Raw genomic sequence first — 16265 nt, forward strand, 5'->3', positions numbered from 1 at the left:
TTTTGCTATGTTGCAGAGGCAGGCCTGGGACCTGTGATCTTCCTGAATCAGCCTCCCAAGTACTGGGGTTACAGGCACGAGTACAGGGTTAAAGATATACAGGGTTACGAGTACTGGGATTACAAGACTCTACGCTTCTTTTGCTTTCACTATCCATCAATCCAGGAGGCACTAAATCAATGCATCCCTACATTCAATAGAAATATTATTATCGTGCAATTTGGTTGCTCGTACTAAGGCCAGAGATGTGAAGCCGGCTTTTCTTACCCACAATTTAAAACTTTTTATAAGCTAGTTCATGAACCAGGATCATATTTATCCTTCCAAAGGTAAGTGGAAATTGTATTAATTTAAATTGGGATATCTTTAGCTGGTTCCAGTTACTAATACCTGCCAATCAGACATAAAAAAAAAAATCATGCAAGTGTCACAATTCTACTTTCTGGCTGAGGCCTGAATTTAGTTAAAGTGTTCACAGAATGGGAATTCTCAAGAAGGCACAAGATTTGACTCAATGTGACAAAAGATTATTCTTTTCCTTTTTTCCCCCTGGTAGTAGAAATTGAATCCAGGGGCATTCTACCTCTGAGTCACACTCTCAGCTCTATTTTATTTTTATTTTGAAACAGGATTCTCTCTAAGTTTCTGGGGTCTCACTAAGTTGCCGAGGCTGGCCTCAAATCATGATCCTCCTGGCTCAGAACGTGTGTACCACCATGCCCAAGACAAATGACAATTTTTGTAACAAGATTTGGCAGGGCCAGGAGAGACAGAATCACACATGGCATCCCGTTAGAGCAAGGCTATTTCTTGAGATGTCCTCTTCTCCCCTTTCTGGGATGTTTGTGTACCTCTTGGCAAGGACCCATGGGAGGACTCTGACAGAGGAAGCCCCAGCTTCGGCAGGAGGTCAGGTGTCCCCTCCCCTCTTGCATAGGCTGGGTCTAACGTTGGCTTCCACACACCGGCATGGTGCTTGCTCAGCACACCTGACCATAGGTGAGCCTGACTCTGCCCTAACATGGGCTCTAAATTCTTCTGGCCAGTGCTGAGTCTTCGTGTTTACATAAGATCATTTTCCATTTCTGTTCTTTCTGGAGCAGGGAACTTCCCACAGGCAAAGATGGAATAGGTCTGAACTTGACAGCCTACCTACCCCTCAGGTAGTTGAGTTGAGTGAGTTGGAAAATAAGTGTGTGGATGATGGGTTCAGAGTGAGGAGAAGACAACCCTCCTCCTGCCCCAGGTCAGCACTGTCCAACAGAACCTTTCCTGCTAACAGAATCCTCTACATCTATGCTGTGTCCAATACAGTGGGCCTAGCCACGTTCAGCTATGGAGCATCTGAAATGTGGCTAGTGAAATGGTGGAACTGAGTTTTTAATTATTTCACATCTACTTTTAAATAGCCACACAAAGCTAAAGGCTACTATATGAGACAGGCAGTTTTAGATAAATACTATTTATAATATTTTCTGTGAATAGCTGAAATAAATCATTGATTTTTCTTCTGAACTCTTTCCAAATGCTCCCATTCATTCTCTGTGTAAGAAACTAAAAACTAAGGCGAACTCTTCCCATGTTTTGACTGCTTGGCAAAGAGGGCAGAGAAGGGTGTTTGGCAACCTGGTGGTAGGAGAACCGGTCTTTTGCACATTTAAAAAGGTACGCCTTCTCTGTTTTTCTCCTGATTTCAAGCAGTCTCTTGTTCTTGGTAATCAAGAAATGTTAAGCAGATTTACTATATAAACACCAACAGAGCTAGAACTCAATTTGGGTTAACCAGGCTTTTAAAAATGTACCTCTAAAGATATACACAGTATGCATTCTACAATTCAGTGATTCTCAAACTCTGGACTGCACAATTTGGGGAGTTTGCTAAAACAGGTTCCCAGCATTCTGATCCAGAGGGTCTGAGATGGAGACTATTTCAGTATTTTTCCTTTCCTCCCTTCCTTTTAAATTAATTAATTAATTATTTTGGTACTGGGGTTCCTGGAAGCCCTTCTACCTCCGGTCTACGCTCCCAGACCTATATTTTATATTTTTATTTGGAAACAGGGTCTCCTAAGCCAGCGCGGCTGGCTTCGAACCCGCACGATCCTCCTGTCTCCGCCTCCCAAGCGCAGGGATTATAAGCGTGTGTGCCACCACACCCGGCCTTTTTAATTTAATTTTAATCTTAATTTTATCTTTTGATGCTGAAGGTTGAACCCCAGGGCATTCTGCTCTAATCTACACCCCGAGGCCCATTTTATTTTTTTTTATTTTGAAACAGAGTCTTGCTAAGTTGCTGAGGCTGTCTTTAAACCTGTGGTCCTCCTGTCTCAGCTTCCCAAGTACTGGGATTACAAGCATGCACCACCATGCCTGGCTGTTCTGGTATTTTAAAAACATCTCAGTGGCTGATGTTTAGCACAGCTGAGAACCCTGATTTGTTGTACATACACTATGAAATATACCACAAGAAGAGGCAGCATGGAGAGGTTCTGCATGAGCTCTAACAGGAAGCATTTAGTGATTTTGACTGGAAGAAGCAGTTCATGTCAGATTAACCCCGGGTGGGAGGCCACCTGCCTGGCCCCCATTACATCCACCCACAGAGGCCCACGCTCGCAATAGAGTGCCTCACTCCCAGTGGCACTGTACTCTGGAGTTGGTATTGCAGATATTTAGGAAAAGAGGGGGAAAGCTGGGCGGGGTGGCACACACTTGAAATCCCAGTACTTGGGAGGCTGAGACAAGAGGATCGGGTTCGCGGCCAGCCTCAGCTACTTAGTGAGGCCCCCTGCAACTTAGTGAGATCTTGTTTCAAAATAAAGAATAAAAAACCGGGCTGGGGGTGTAACTAGGAAGTAGAATGCCCCTGGGTTTAATCTCTAGTACTTCAAAAAACAAAACAAAACAAAACAAAAAAAAAAAAAGAAAAAGATAAGAGAGAAAATATTGGCTTCAACCAGTCATTGAAAAAAATCCTTTAGAAAATCTCTAAAACACACAATGTACTTAAACATATCGAAGTCAACCACTAAGCCAAGCATGGGAAGGAGGGATGGGAGGGAATGGGGTGGGAACTGGGTAGGGGCTAAATGGGTGATGTGTACATGTAGGTTCACACAAGTTGAGTATAATGTACCAATAAAACTTAAAAAAAAGAAAAAAATCCTTTAGACCCCAAAGCTCTGGAAAAGCTTTAGATGGCCAGATGAAGGCAAAAGGCCAACAATTATCTAGAAGACTCTGATACTCAGCAGCAATTATACAGGAGGACACAGTGTCTTCAGAGGTGGAGGGGACCATGAAAAGATAATGGATCTTACCTCCACGGCGCTGAGGTCAGTCCAAGTGATATTGGGAACCGAGGTTACCGGTGTGAACAGTTTGGTTGGAAAGAACGGATTATAATGTCCTGTGGCTGAAAGGTACATCGACAATGCCATGTTGAAAGGGAGAGTGAAGACAGGGAGGTCCCACCTGCTGAACACCGAACTCAATGCACTGGAGAAAATTGGGCTAAAAAAGAAAGGAGAAGAAAGAAAGAAAGAAAGAAAGAAAGAATAAAAGAAGCCGGGTGTCATGAATCAGGTTGACCAATGGAGTCATTTGTCTCCCCTGATAATATGCCCTTAAAGTGCGTTGGCAAACCCTCCACAGAAAGCAAATCTGGGATAAATCCTATCATAGAGACAATTTCAAAATACAGTCAAAGCCGGGCGTGGTGGCACATGCTTGTAATCCCCGCGTTTGGTAAGCGAAGACAGGAAGATTGATCAGATTCGAAGCCAGCCTTGCTGACTTAAGAGACCCTGTTTCCAAAAATAAAAATATAAAATAGGTCTGGGAGTGTAGCCCAGAGGTAGAAGGGTTCCATCCCAGTACCACCAAAAAAAAAAAAAAAAAAAAAAAAAAAAAGCAGTCAAAGCTGAGTGTGGTGGTGCTCACCTGTAATCTCAGTATTTAGGAGGCTGAGACAGGAGGATTAAGGTTTAATCCGGCCTCAGAAACTTAGCAAGGCCCTCAACAACTTAGTGAGACCCTGCTTCAAATAAAAATAATAAAATAGGGCTGGGGATGTATGTAGCTCAGAGGTAGAAATGCCCCTAGGCTCAATCTGAGCGCCACATACACAGAGAAAATACAGTAAAAAACAAAATTAACTCTTATCTTATTTGGCTTTTGTTCAATGGGTTTCAGGGGTTGGAGTGATTTATGTATTAGGTTTTTTTTAATTAAATACCTTTGAAGTGTTTTTTGTTGTTTGATACTAGAAATGGAACCCAGGGGCATTTTACCTCCGAGCTACATCACAGCCCTTTTTATTTTGAAACAGAGTCTCATTAAATTGCTAAGGTTCTTGCTAAGTTACTGAGGCTGGCTTCAACCCTGAGGTCCTCCTGTCTCAGCCTCCCAAGCACTGAAATTATAGGTGTATACTACCATGCCCAGCACTTTTTGTGTGTGTGCGGGTCTGGGGATGGAACCCAGGGGCACTACACAGCCTTTCCTATTTTTAATTCTTTATTTTGAAACAGAGTCTCACTAAATTGCAGAGGGCCTCACTAAGTAGCTGAGGTTGTCCACGAACCGCAATCCTCTGGTCTCAGCCTCCCAAATGCTGGGATTACAAGCGTGTGCCACTACGCCCGGCTTACCCAGCACTTTTGAAATACTTAAGAAAATAAAGTATTATCTCCATAACTGAGATGCCTAGTAACCTGACTTGATCATACCCGTGAGAGGTAACCTCGATCCTGAATTTGGCATGAATTTCTCACGTCCTTAGTATACATTTCTATCTTTGCAAAAAGAGAAACAACTGTTAAAGGGAAAATGAGGTGGTTTCAGTTGGAGGAAAAAGATCTTACAGTTAGGGGGAAGATTTTATGTCTTTGAGCTGTAGGCAAGGCATTTGTCCTCAGTTTCCTGGTGTGTAACTTACAGCTGCTTGTGGTCCCTTTGTGTGACTCCCACTTGACGACTCAGTCAGGAAGTCATTATTTTATTATTTTATTTGGTAATGGGAGTTGAACCCAGCGGCATTCTGCCACTGAGTTACAACCCCAGCACCCCACCCCCTTTAATTTTGAAACAGTCTGGCTAGGTTGTAGAGGTTCTTGCTAAGTTGTCAAGGCTGGCCATGATTCTGCAATCCTTCTGTCAGCCTCCTAAGTGCTGTGATTACAGGTGTGGACCACAGACCCTGGTGAGAAGTCATCATCGTAAGTTCAGAACTCCAGATTTCCTGGTTGTGGGCAGTGTGGTGGGCACCTGCTGGCAAGTCCTCCACAGAGCTGTGGGTGCAGCTGGGGTGTGTGTGTGTTCCTCCTAAAGACACTGCATAGTGGGTGGTACTTTACATTTGTGTGCATATTAGTATTCTAAGTACAACATAGAAAGAGGAAAATGTTTGCTTTTAGAAAGGGGATTTAAGATGATATGCACATAGAAGATAGTTTGAATAATTGGGTTTATTTTTTTAAGATACTGAATCCAGTAAAAAATAAATGGGGGGCTGAGAGTATAACTCAGTGGTAGAGCACTTGCCTAGCGTGCACACACACAAATGAAGGGGCATAGGCAGATGGGTTAAAGGGGACTTCATATATGCACAGTGGTTCTCAAAGTGGGGTTCCTGGACCAGACACATTAGCATTTGCTTTCAATAGAAATGTAAGATCTTTTTTTCTTTTTCTTTTTTTTTTTTTACTAGTGCTGAGCTGAGCTGGGGATTGAATTCAGGGACATTCTACATCTGAGCTACACCTCTAGCCCTTTTTAACTTTTTTTTTTCGAAATAGAGTCACCCTAGGTTTCTGAGAGTCTGGGTACATTGTTGATGCTATCCTGGAACCTGTGATCCTCTTGTCTCAGCTTTCCAAGTACTGGGATTGTAGGCATACATCAACACACTCAGCCTAGAAATGCAAATCCTTAGGCCCTGTTCCAGATGAACTGAATCAGAAACTCTGGGTGAGGGTGGGAGGGCAGGGGGAGGGAGTAGCCAACTGTGTTCTAATTAGTCCTCCAGGTGACTCTGACGGTGCTCAAGTTGGAGAACCACTGAGATAGTAAGTGGGTTCCAACTTTGGCGGTGCTTCAGAATCACTTGGGAGATTTTAAAACTCCAGTGTCTAGGCAAGAACCCAGACTAATTGTATCAGCTTCTTGATGGTGTGAGTGAGTGAGTGTGTGTGTGTGTGTGTGTGTGTGTGTGTGTGTGTGAGAGAGAGAGAGAGAGAGAGAGAGAGAGAGAGAGAGAGAGAGAGAAAGAGAGAGAGAGAGGCTGACCACACACATCTGTGAGCTTAGTTGGTCTTTGGGGTGAGGTCCCCTCGTGGAGAGGAAGTTATGGAAGGACATATCAGGGAACTGGGCAGAAAGCCAAATACCTGGTTGTAAGGAAAGACACACCTTTTTAAGAAGTTATTTCTGTTTTTAGTAGACACAACCGTAAACTAATTTTTTTTTAAAAATTATTTTAAAAATTTCTGGTAAATTCATACAACAGCACTTACCATGTAACTGTTTTGTGTAGTTTAACTGTGTTAAGTGCATTCACATTATTGTACACCCATCACGCCCGACATTCACAGAACATTTTCCATATTACATGTTCTGACACTAGTATTCATTAAATACCAACTCCTCATTCCTTTCTCCCTCCATACATTTTAAAAGTCATCTAAAAAAAAACAGGTAAAACTTACCAAGTCATTGACATAACAGATACAGGCAATAACAGCCACCAGAAGTAGTCTCCTTTGTCTGAAAAGAGAGCCATGAGTATTCCCACCAGGGTGGCATTGTAGCCATGGAGCCCGGCTGCTATGGCTGACCTGTGGGCAAGAGGTGTAGCACAGATATTTCCAGGTGAACTTAGGTTAAACTTGAACATATATAAAATTGCAACTTCTGATCACGTTCACATTAGCAAATGAGTTATATTTGGAAATTTTGTTTGGTATTTGTTTAAGTTCACTTTTTATTTGTACTGGGGATTAAACCCAGGGTGTATTCTACCTCGGAGCTACATCTTCAGCTCTTTAAGAGAGATCCTCCTGTCTCAGCCTACCAAGTACTGGGATTATGGGCACGTGCCACCATGCCTGGCTTTAACTTCACTTCTAAAGAATGTCCTATGGGTAAGTTCCAGCTTTTAAAATAATGTTACTGTTTCAATAACCCCAGCTAGAATGAAAATATTCCTCTAGGATCAGTCCCAAGGATGACAAGCCAATGCCCCCAGGAGGTGGGAGCTCTACAAGTTGGCAATGTTTGGTACCATGAAGCACACAAGCTCTATTTCCCAAAAGCCCAGCACTCAGGGGCAATGTCTGCAGGGATGCAGGGAGGAGGTGAAGAAAGCGGAGCAGTGGGTGAGGTCATATGGGGGGGCTGCAGCCAGAGAGCCACACCGCAGGGGCCAGGAGGGTTGGGAAGGCACTAGCCTGAGAACTTCTTGGCTTGTTCCTAACTGGGCCAGAAGGTACCAGTGTAGCAGACACGGTGACCTCACATACGTACTCTAGGCTGGGAATACTGGAGGTGGACTCCCTGTTCAAAACTCCTTTGCTTCTCTTAACTAATCTTTTGTGGGAGGTGCTGTGGTTTCTATTGATGCGACACAGATATTGGTACTACCCAGGATGACAGTGGAGAACCATGAAAAGAGCGATCCCCTCAGGCGCAGGCTTGGAGATTTCACGCTTGAGTTTGGTCAGTGGAAAATGGAGACATCGACAACTTGTGGAATGGCATGGTAAAAGCAACAGGGAGATATGTAATCACATAAAACAGAACTGTTGTTTTATTTTTATTTTATTCTATAAATGTGATGTAGTTTATTTATTTTTATATTTTTATGTGGATCATATTGAAAATGGCATACATTCAGACAGTGCTTGGTGCCCTTCCCCCTGCTTCCCCTTCCCCCCTCTCAACAATGAATGTCCAGGTTGACCAGGCTACATTCACACTTATGCACATATTCAAATGTAGCTCCTCCATTAATCAACCTCAGCTTTTTTCCTCTCACACTCTTCCTTTCTAGTTTTGCTGAGGTTTCCCTTCTATTATCTGGAGTCCCTCTGGTATCCCTAATACTCTCTAGTTTGGGCATATTAGAGAAAACATATGTCCCCTCTCTTTCTCTGATTGGCTAATCTCACTTAACATACTGTTCTTTAGTTCTTTCCATCTTGTGAATGACATGATTTTGTTCTTCTCTATGACTGAATAAAATTCCATTGTGTGTATTTCCCATAATTTTGCAATCTATTCAGCTGTTGATGGAGACCTAGGTTGGTTCCATATTTTGGCTATTATGAATTGTGCTGCTATGAACATGGGTATGCATATGTTACTGTAAGAACTATCGTTTTAATGCGGTCTTTTTGGGCCAAGAAAAGCAAAAGAGACTTGGAAACTAACACATGTAAACATGACTCATCTTCTAAATAATACCTGCTGAGGAAGTGGGGCTAGCCACGCTTCACTGGAGCAAAACAACGAAGGACTATTCCTTATGGTATGATCCTAGAACCATTCTAGAATTTATGATTGTTCATCTCTCCAGGAACCTTTTCCTTGTCTATGATGGATGTATATCTAAGCTAATGATGGAAGCAAATTTAAAGGGTGTTGTTAAGCCATTGAGACTTTTCATAAACTCATATGCATTTTTGCTTAAACAAAATGCTGACAGCAAAGCCAGGCATGGTGGTGCACACCTGTAATCCCAATATTTGGGAGACTGAGACAGGAGGATTGCAGATTTCGAGGTCAGCCTCAGCAACTTAGTGAGACGCTGAATAACTTAGCGAGACTGTTTCAACATAAAAAATACAAATGGAGCCGGGAGTGGTGGTGCATGCTTGTAATCCCAGCATTCGGGAGGCTGAGACTGGAGGATTGTGGTTTGCAGACAGTCTCGGCTACTTAGTGAGGTCCTCAGCAACTTAGCGAGACTCTGTTTCAAATTAAAGAATAAAAAATAGGGCAGGGGGTGTAGTTTGGAGGTTGATGCCCCTGGGTTCCATCCCCAGACCCGCAAACAAAACAAAACCAACCAACGAACAAACAAAATACAAAGGGTTTGGGATGTAGTGTGGAGGTAGAATGCCCTTGGTTCAATCTTCAGTACCAAAAAGAAAAAAAATGAGGATGACAAAATTATTTTCTTAGTCATTAGAGGGGCCCTCTTTAGAACTGTGTTTACTGCATCCTGTCATGAGAATCTGCCATCATTCAGACTGGCCACTTATTCATATATCAAGAACAAGAGACTCTAAATGATTCCCTGACCTCTGACTAAAGGCAAATATGAAGAGCTCTGTAGAAGAAAGGTTGTTTCTGCTGGGCGGGGTATGACTCTACCCGCAGTGGCTCTTTGCCTAGTGTTTCAAAAAGAGAGCTGACACTGGCCAAACCCCTCAGCAGGCTCCTATCCAGGCCTCAGAGGCCCCAGCACCGGCCTTGCCTCACAGCCGGCTCCGATCCTGGCTCCTCAGCACTGGCTGGTGTCAGGGACAGCGAGGCAGGGATCAGAGCCTGCCTTGAGGTATGGCCGGTGCTAGGGCCTCCAAGGCCGGGATCGGAGCCTGCTGAGGGGTGAGGTCAGTGCCGGGGCCAACAAAGCCGGAATCAGAGCCTGCCCTCAGGCAAGGCTGCTACTGAGGCCACTGAAGCAGGGATCAGCACCAGCCAAGGGGTTAGGGTGGTGCCAGGGCCAGCAAGGTTGGGATTGGAGCCTGCCATGCGGCAAGACCGGTGCTGGGACCTATGAGGCTGGGATCGGACTCTGCCGAGGGGTAAGGCCGGTGCTGTGAGGCAAGGATGGAGCTGGGACTTGTGAGACCAGGATAGGAGCCTACTGAGGGGTTAGGCCGGTACCAGGGTCAGCGAGGCTGGTATTGGAGCCTGGAGTGAGGCAAGGCTGGTGCTGAGGCATCTGAGGCCGGTAGAGGAGCCAACCGAGGGATTAGTTTGGTGCAGGGGCCAGCGAGGCCAGGATTGGGGCCTCCCATGAGGCAAGGCTGGTGTTGGAGCCAGCGAGGTCGGGATCAGAGTCCTCCGGGTGGCCAGGCCCCTACTGGGGCCGTCAAGTGTGGGATTGGAACTTGCAATGTGGCATGCACAGAGAAATAGCACAGAAAATAAATCCAGATGCTTCCCCTAATGAGCAAGAACTAGGAGGAAAGGGGTAACAGGAAGAGGTTGAGTAGTAGAAAGGGACCTATTGAGAAACAATAAGGTGACCAATCAAAGGGGAGGGGATGGGGGAAGATGGAATCTCTTTAAAACCCATGAGGTACATAAACAATTATATCAAAGATAATCACCAATTAAGCATGGGATTGAGGAAGGGGGAGGGAATGGGATGGGGATTGGATGAGGGCTAATTGGATGATATGTGCTTGTATAGCCTCTCAAGTCTCATATTCCAAAGTGATGTATGATTAAAAAAATAATAAAAATAATGTGAAAAAATAAATAAATGAAAAAAGGGAGAGAGAGAGAGAGAGAGAGAGAGCGAGCGCGCGCTGAGCTGGCATAGATGGACATGCCTACCTGTCCTGGGAAAGCAAGAGCGCTGTCAGAGTAGAGACCACCGTACCCACACAGCCATTGAGAGTCAACCAGGGGTTCTGAATCAGCAGCCCCACCACAATCAGAATTCCACTGATGGGGTTGCTGACAAACACCACTTGGGATATACCCCGAAGAACCCAGTCGATGAACTGGAGCGCCACAGGTTTGTCTGGAAGAGAAGGGATGAGTTATGGATGGTTCTGCCCAACTCCAGGGCCCACCTGATGCAAAGGCTCACCCTTGGAGGTGAGCCTGTGATCGGATACTCCTTGACACTTTTTAAACCCTCTGCCACTTTTGTGGTACCCAGACCCATTGAAAAACCATCTAGTTTCTGTTTTGTTTTTATGGCATTGAGGATTGAACCCAGGGGCATTCTACCTCTGAGCTGCACTCCCAACCTTATCTTATTTTTTATTTTGAAACAGTGTCTCTCTCTGTTGCAGAGGGTTTTGCTAAGTTGCTGAGGCTGACCACAAACCTATGATCCTCCTGTCTCAGCCTCCCAAGTACTGTGATTACAGATGTGCACCACCATACCTAGCTATGTAGTTTCTTTAGGCTTCAAAAAAAAAAATCTAATGCATTTATTTGCCACACTTAGAGGCTGTTAAGTGAAAGGAATGAAATTACATGGGAAGGGAATGGGGTGGGAATTGGGTAGGGGTTAAATCAGTGATGTGTACATGTATGTACACACAAGTTTTTTTTTACCTCAATATGATGTATGAATATAATGCACCAATAAAAAATTAAAAAAAGAAATTACCAATAGTAAAATTACTATTTTTATGCACTGAAATTGCAGATGGATCCAGTTGCTTTCCTTGAATGTGAGTAAGGCCCTGACTACTATTCCCATGAAAAAAAATAAATGTGAAGTGGTTTTTCTGGTTAGAAGAAGAAAAGTAGAAAATGGAGAGTAAAGATATAAGTAGAGATAACCCCAGCTATTTTTTCCCCAAAGCCACTTTTCCCATCTCTCCAAGGGAAGGATGAATAAATACCTTTAAGCCAGTTGGAAAATTCTTTCATATCGCCCGTGACATAGCCAAGCGCCTTGGGCATGCACCTTCTTCCTCGAAATGATGAAACTTGATTTTCACTCTGGTTTAGTTTAACCATCGTGGGGCTGTCCTCCATGCCTGCCTCTTCTTCTGGCTCCTTGAGGGAAGGATGGAATTCATAAATATCCCTAACACAGAACTCTTCAGGTTGGCCAGTTTAGGACCTGGTTACAGTAGTCACAAAAGGTGAGTTTAAAAGCCTTCATCTGGACCACGATGTCTCGTGGGACTAAAAAAGCGACTTTCTCCTCCTGCAGTATCAGCGTGGAGATTACTGCCCAAACCCAAACTCCAACTACTTTTGTCATTAAAGTCTTTAATGCTTCCACGAGAAGGTTCTGGTCTGTAAAGCCATAAGGTTCAGTTTCTAAGTTCAACATTTATTGAGCCCCTACTTCCTATACGCAAGGACTCAGTCTAAATAAGAAGAAAGAAAAGCAGTTAATGTCAACATGATAAGCCAAATAATAGTATAGAAAGAAATAAAACCAAATGCTTGAGCTTTATACTGTCAGTTCAAGCAACCAGCTACTTACTCAGACCAGTAGGTTCTTTAAATTAAATATTTATTTTTAGAAAATACCATTTTATTTAAGACTGAAAGAGGAAAGTGTGAAAGGGAAGACATTTTTTTTTGTACTTGGACTTGAACCCAGAGGCATTCTACTTCTTCTTTTTTTTTTTTTTTTTTTTTTTTTGCGGGTCTGGGGATGGAACCCAGGGGCATTTGAACTCCGAGCTACAGCCCCTGTCCTATTTTTTATTCTTTATTTTGAAACCGGGTCTCACTGAGTTGCAGAGGGCCTCCCTAAGTAGCTGAGGCTGTCCGCGAATTGCGATCTTCCAGGTCTCAGCCTCCTGAATGCTGGGATTACAAGCATGCGCCATCACGCCCGGCCCGAGACATTCTACTTCTGAGCTATATTCCTAGACTGATTTGATTTCTTGTTTGGAAACAGGGTCTCGCTAGGTTGCTGATAGCCTCACTAAGTTGCTGAGGCTGTCCTTGAACCCACGATCCTCCGGTCTTAGCCTCCCAAGTACTAGGACTATAGGCATGAGCCACATGCCCTGCGAGGGAAGAAAGTTTTAAACCAGTTTGTGTGTGATGTGATGGCCAGGCTTAAGAACGCCTGCCCCACTCTCCTGATCCTACACTGCTTAAATATGTTCTTGTATCGTGCAATCATCTCAGAGACCCTTTACTTTTGGAATCTGTTATTTAAGTATGTGAAAACAGGACAGAATGATATTCCATGAAGGTATAGGAACTGGAAAAGGCTGAGTAGATAATTCTTGTAAAAAAAAAAAAAGAGCTAAAAACTAAAGGAGTGTGTGGTATAAGAATATACAGGGCAAAGCCAGGCATGGCAGCGCACGCTTGATGGCGGTGCACTCTTGTAATCTCCGTATTTGAGAGGCTGAGACAGGAGGATCACGGTTCATGCCCAGCCTCAGCTACTTAGTGAGGCCCTTTGCAACTCAGTGAGACCAGGTTTCAAAATAAAGAATAAAAAATAAAGCTTGGGGTGTAAGTCAGAGGTAGAGTGCTCCTAGGTACTGGTTCAATCCCCAGTACCTACGCAAAAAAGAATGTACAGGGCATAATCATATCTTGCGAAAATATGAATGATATAATCATAACTTGTGTTCAAGTTACAATTTTTCATTTCTCATGATGGGTACGTGACAGGAGAGTAACAGCATCACCAGAATATGGTACTTGAGATAAATATGAAGCTTTCATGGTGCTGCTGTGCAGGTATCAAAGAATACCAGTGACATCATTCCACCAGTAAGTTGTGAGAGAAAGACGATGGCCAAACCCCCTCAAGTGTGCAAGAAAAGCCCGGAGCACGGTCAGGTTAGTGGGAAGCAGACATTAGACCCTAGAAGGTATGAATATGGAAAATTGAAGCCACAGCCACATAGGATATGACCAAAGAATGGCCTAATGTCCTTACAGATAAGCCAGCTCCTCTCCCCAGGGCAAGGCTGTGGTACTCATGGCTATTTTGGCCCCATTGTTAATCCATTTGACATATCTAACAAAGAGCTATTAACAAATAATAAACTTATGTCTTCGGTTTCTTTTTTAACACTCTGACTCCAGTTTTGGCTTCTATTAATCCCAGTACAAAAATCAACACCGGTAACTGATTTATCACTGGGGAATAATTATACTTCAATTATATGACTTCATTGTTCAATTAACCATCCTGTTTTTAAAACAATGGTGAGCCATTAATTGTGGCACGAAGTGGGAGCTATTTATACAATTCATTCTAGATCAAAGTTACTCTGTTTTGGCAAAACAATGTTAGGCACTAACATCTGTGAGACTGCTAATAAATCTTTGCATGTACGATTTCGCACATTGAAAACTGTTAGAGGTCAAAAATGAACCTAAACAATATCCCTTTGGATGTCAGCTGTCTCCACATTTAGAGAGGCAAAGCTGAGTAATTAAGCGTTTATGAAAAAGTACCTTGTTTTTTATGATCGATATGATGGCTATCCCTTATTTTCAGACGTCTCCCTCTTTAAATCTCATAGCTGGAAATATTGCATGGTAAGTCCTACCCTCAGCTATGGGAGCCCATTTTCAAAGCCGTACCAGGTTACGAGAGGCAGCTGGCTTCAGCCCAGACAATGGCAAGAAGCTCAAAGCCACAACTGCCAGGGGTTTCTATAAATGAACATATCACATCCTAAAAGTGACAGCCTCAAAGGAAAACACGAAAGTGGCATTTTCCATCGTCTACAGAAACAAATTCCAGAATAAAATGCATGCTCTTAAATTTTCCAGTGTATACTTATTTCAGAATGTTTTAAGTACCCTACCGCCTCGGAGATTCCGAAGATACAGATTGAAAACCTGATAATATAACTGGCCAGACGTGATTTGAGAACCTGAATGGCCCGAGTCCCCTGTTGAGCCGCCCAAAGTTAAGTAGAGACTAAAATATTTTTGTTCAAAGAGAAGGCTTACTGTAATCTGCACCTCCAGTATCTATGTGTTGGACTGTGTTGTAGAGCTAGATGGAGAGAGAGAGAGAGAGAGAGAGAGAGAGAGAGAGAGAGAGAGAGAGAGAGAGAGAGAGAACGGAAGGGAAGGGAAGGGAAGGGTCGGGAAGAGGAGACTGATTCTCATTTGAGCAGGCAGAGGCTGTCTTCCCAGAGACTTTAAGAACCATTTTTCTAAAATTTTTTTGTGGCACTGGGATTGAACCCAAAGGCATTCTACCTCCAAGCTACACCCTCAGCCCATTTTATTTCTTAATTGAAAACAGGATCTCACTACATTGCTAAGAGCCTCGCTAAGTTGCCAAGGCTGGCTTTGAACCTGTCATCCTCCTATCTCAGCCTCCCAAGTAATGGGGTTACAAGTGTGAGCCACTATGCCCAGCCTCAAGAGCCACTTATTCTCAATTGCTGACCCTTCTGGAGCTCCTGGGAGCCTTGACATCTGTTCCAGAACTCAGGCATGAGAACTGGTTGGGAAGAATGTAACTTAAAACTGTGCTTCCCTCTAGAATTTTAGCATGTTAGAATATTTGCATTTCTTTAAGGGTCATTAAGAATCCACATGTTCTGTGTGGGAAAGCAATCCGAGGCTATATGGAGTGGCTATGCTTAATCTTGACCAAATAGGCCATTCCATTTCAACTAAGAGGAGAGAACAATAAAATCAAAAGATTTCTAATAGGAGCAAAATAAGTATAAAATCCCAGACTAGATTTCTCCATTCTTTCCAAGCCTGCCAGAACTCCTCAGCTAAGTGGTTAGCCTCTAAACCAAGGGAGATGCTCTGTCCCCCATGCCTCTGGGAGGCATGACCCACATGCCTGTGGCTCAGTCCACAGCCCTAAACTCAGCACAGCTTTCTGACTCTTTACCTCCCAGGTTCTGCTCAGAAAAGACACATCAGAGCTTGCAGCAGGCTCCCAGGTTGCCCAGAAATGGGCTGCAGATAGGAAGCGATAGGAAGTGTACTTGTTGCAGCCCATGAGCCAGGACCAAACTTAGCTACGCGAAGCCTCCCTGCACCTCCTCGCCAGCTCTGTCTCCAAAAAGACCAAGATGGGTGTCCCCAGCACCACCAATAAAAGATTGTACATTCATCCTTCCTTTTTCTCCACACATGACAAAAGGCAAAAGTATGTGAATCAGCGGAGTTGCCCCCCGGCTCCATCAAGCACAAGAAAAGCCAGAGGGGACTGGGGAGTGTGTCTAGTGGGTTTCTGGTGAGGGAAAATGCACTGTGCACTGGACCTTTAATGCAGAAGGCCAGAAGGTGGACTTCCTCGTCAGCAGAGAGGTCGCATGGGAAGGAGGGAGGGGAGACATTGAGTTGGCTACAGAAGTGGAATTCTCATTTTGTTTTACTTTAAAAGAAAATGATGGCGCCGGGCGTGGCAGTGCACGCTTGTAATCCCTGCGCTTGGAAGGCAGAGACAGGAGGATCGGAGGATTGCACAGGTTCGAAGCCAGCCTCGCTGGCTTAAGAGACTGTTTCCAAATAAAAAATATAAAAAATAGGTGTCTGGGAGTGTAGCCCGGAGGTAGAAGGGTTTCCAGGAACCCCAGTACCACAAAAAAAAAAAA

The 16265-nt window shown here is 43.9% G+C and overlaps 1 protein-coding gene across 1 annotated transcript in view; it reads right to left on the reverse strand.

Annotated features, from left to right (window-relative positions):
• Positions 1-15692, reverse strand: part of SLC14A1 (solute carrier family 14 member 1 (Kidd blood group)) — a gene marked incomplete at its 3' end in the record, with an annotated part of 25746 nt that extends 10054 nt beyond the window's left edge. The window contains exons 1-5 of the mRNA XM_080714791.1: positions 15654-15692; positions 11598-11754; positions 10570-10759; positions 6708-6836; positions 3321-3513 (exon numbers count right to left, since the gene is read on the reverse strand). Of these exons, the coding sequence (XP_080570917.1) occupies positions 3321-3513; positions 6708-6836; positions 10570-10759; positions 11598-11733 (648 nt within the window). The 5' untranslated portion in view covers positions 11734-11754; positions 15654-15692. The remainder of the gene's footprint in view (positions 1-3320; positions 3514-6707; positions 6837-10569; positions 10760-11597; positions 11755-15653) is intronic.
• Between the last annotated feature and the right edge of the window lie 573 nt (positions 15693-16265).

Source organism: Muscardinus avellanarius, assembly GCF_963383645.1.
Source record: "Muscardinus avellanarius genome assembly, chromosome: 17".
NCBI lineage: Eukaryota > Metazoa > Chordata > Mammalia > Rodentia > Gliridae > Muscardinus > Muscardinus avellanarius.